The following is a 2,263-nucleotide window of genomic DNA, read 5'->3' on the forward strand; positions in this document are numbered from 1 at the left end:
AATTGGAAGCCAGTGTAAAGAGGCCAAAATCGGAGTGATGTGATCAAATTTTCTTCTACCAGTTAAAAATCGTGCTGCAGCATTTTGCACTAATCAGAATGACTAAAAGGTAAGTAGAGCTGGCAGTCATCTGCCAGACTGGGATTGATATCCAATCCCAGTCTGTTTGCTGCTGGCAAGCTGCTGTACTTAATCACATTGAGAAAAGACCAAAGAAAATAGGAGCGGTGGATGTTTATATGCTAAAATTGGGTCATTTTAGGCCATTGCTAGATGGTTGATACGCAGCGTGATGACCTGATACATGCAAGAAACCACAAGAGCCTCTGATGAAGGAGGTGCTCACAGACAAAGAAGGGACAAAAACAGATTTCCTGTATTGTACTCAAAAGATTTGTTTAGACACCATTGCCATCACCTCTTCTGGCTGCTCAAGATCGCTTTGCACAACTTCAATTTGACTTTTAAAAGAATCTGAACAACTTTTCTCATCTAGCTCAGCTCTTTATCTTCTTCCGCAGGTGAGAAACCTCATTAGGAAAAATGGAGAGCAGTTACCTTCTGGGACGCATGTGGAACCGTCCTAAAGCCTCAGGAATCGCTCTAGGTAAAATCTAGCTATGTTAACATCATGAACCCTGGTGTCATAGTTTTATTTCTGTAAATATCATTTGAAGAAAATGAGTTCAGTATTTGATTTTTCTTGCAGCGATTTTTAAGGGGTTTCTTTGCACCCTGAACATTCCTCAGCTTGCAATTGGTGAGCTTCATATTTACTTACTTACTTGAGTATTCACAGGTGTTAAGGTTTTCCAGGCAGCTCTTATTGATTTTGTTTGAGTCATCCTCCTTGTGTCCACCAGGGGGAATATACCTTCATGAGTGTCCACGCCAGCACTACATCCCCATCTATCTGATAGTGTTGGGAGTCTTTAGTGTGTTTAGTGTGTTGCTCTCCTGCTTGCCCTGCTCCAAGGAGCCTGAAGAAGGCACCTCCAACCCACTGAACACAATCTACAAAGCCTGGACCTCACTGACAATTTTATTTTACATCTGCTGGGTTATTGCTGGTGAGTTAAAAAGTCAAGAAAGTGACCTGTTTGCGGTTGCCTCCCTGTTAGAATTGTGTAAATAATATCGTGGTCATCGGACAAACCACCGGCATAAATTCACACCAAAGAGATTAGACATTAATGGCTCTCAGCACCGCAAACAGAACAGGACTCCTCCTAGACAATGTTTACAATGTGCTTCTTGCAGCTTTTATGGCAAAACGTTTCTATTGTAGACCACATTAGTTTCAGCTGTATGAAGCTCCAAACAGCCAGCAAAAAAATATGATACTGTGTTAAGTGCTCTCCCTCAATCATGTCACTCAGATTCATCATAGCAGACACTGAGTCTTATGTACTCAGGCTGTAGGGTCTCTGTCTAACCATTAAAGCATGTGACTCATACATACACATTGATATCCTACGCTAGCACAGCATGCAAGAAGCCAGCTGGGACAAAAACATGGATGTCAATTAGGCCTGTAGTCTTAAGGGTTGAGTGTCTAATTGATCAAAATCTAAACTGCCCATAGGTATGAATGTGAGTGCGAATTGTTGTCTGTCTCTTTGGCTACGTCCACACCAGTGGCGGAGCGAGGGGGTGGCTTACTGGGCTTAAGCCCGGGTTGTTTTTTCAGAAGCCCGGGGTCTTTTGGAGTGTAATTTTTTCATAGTTAGATGCCTGGCTAACATTGTATAAAACATAAAGTACACACAATATTCGAAGCACATATCGCGCACTGTGGGAATTTACGACTGTGCGTAAATCCCCCCTGATATTGGTATGATCCGAGCTCAGACAGGGCGGGGCAGCTGCTGCCTGCGAGTGCGCTGTTAGAGAAACGCAGCCAGGCAGACAGAGGAGAACTGAAGTTCGACCAGGTACCAAAGCAAATCATTCGTACTGTACAAATAATGTAAATATGACGGTGTATCACGAAAGATTGATGTCAAACTGATCACTTGACCCATATTACGTTACTTGCTCTTCAAGTGAATCAACAAATGGCGAAATGAAAAGCCGAACAACAACAATAATGTTTCTTTAGAGAGTCTTAGCTTACATGTGTGTCTATTTCATATTTTCAGTTGTTTCCCTCCACGGCTAAACAAATCGGTTTCAGTAATGCACTGATATACAAGAATGGACATAAGGGGCTTCTTTCAAAGAAAAAAACTCTGGTAGATGTTATTTTATATATTATGCTTTG

At 42.0% G+C, this 2,263-nt stretch overlaps 1 protein-coding gene across 1 annotated transcript in view; it reads left to right on the forward strand.

Annotated features, from left to right (window-relative positions):
* Window positions 1-160: 160 nt before the first annotated feature.
* Window positions 161-2,263, forward strand: part of LOC121813288 (transmembrane protein 272-like) — a gene marked incomplete in the record, with an annotated part of 37,484 nt that continues 35,381 nt past the window's right edge. The window contains 1 exon segment of the mRNA XM_042216955.1: window positions 161-572. Within this exon segment, the coding sequence (XP_042072889.1) occupies window positions 544-572 (29 nt within the window).

The sequence above is a fragment of the Haplochromis burtoni genome, unplaced genomic scaffold (assembly GCF_018398535.1).
Source record: "Haplochromis burtoni strain Fernald_Lab_line unplaced genomic scaffold, NCSU_Asbu1 Contig_1397, whole genome shotgun sequence".
Taxonomy (NCBI): Eukaryota; Metazoa; Chordata; class Actinopteri; order Cichliformes; family Cichlidae; genus Haplochromis; species Haplochromis burtoni.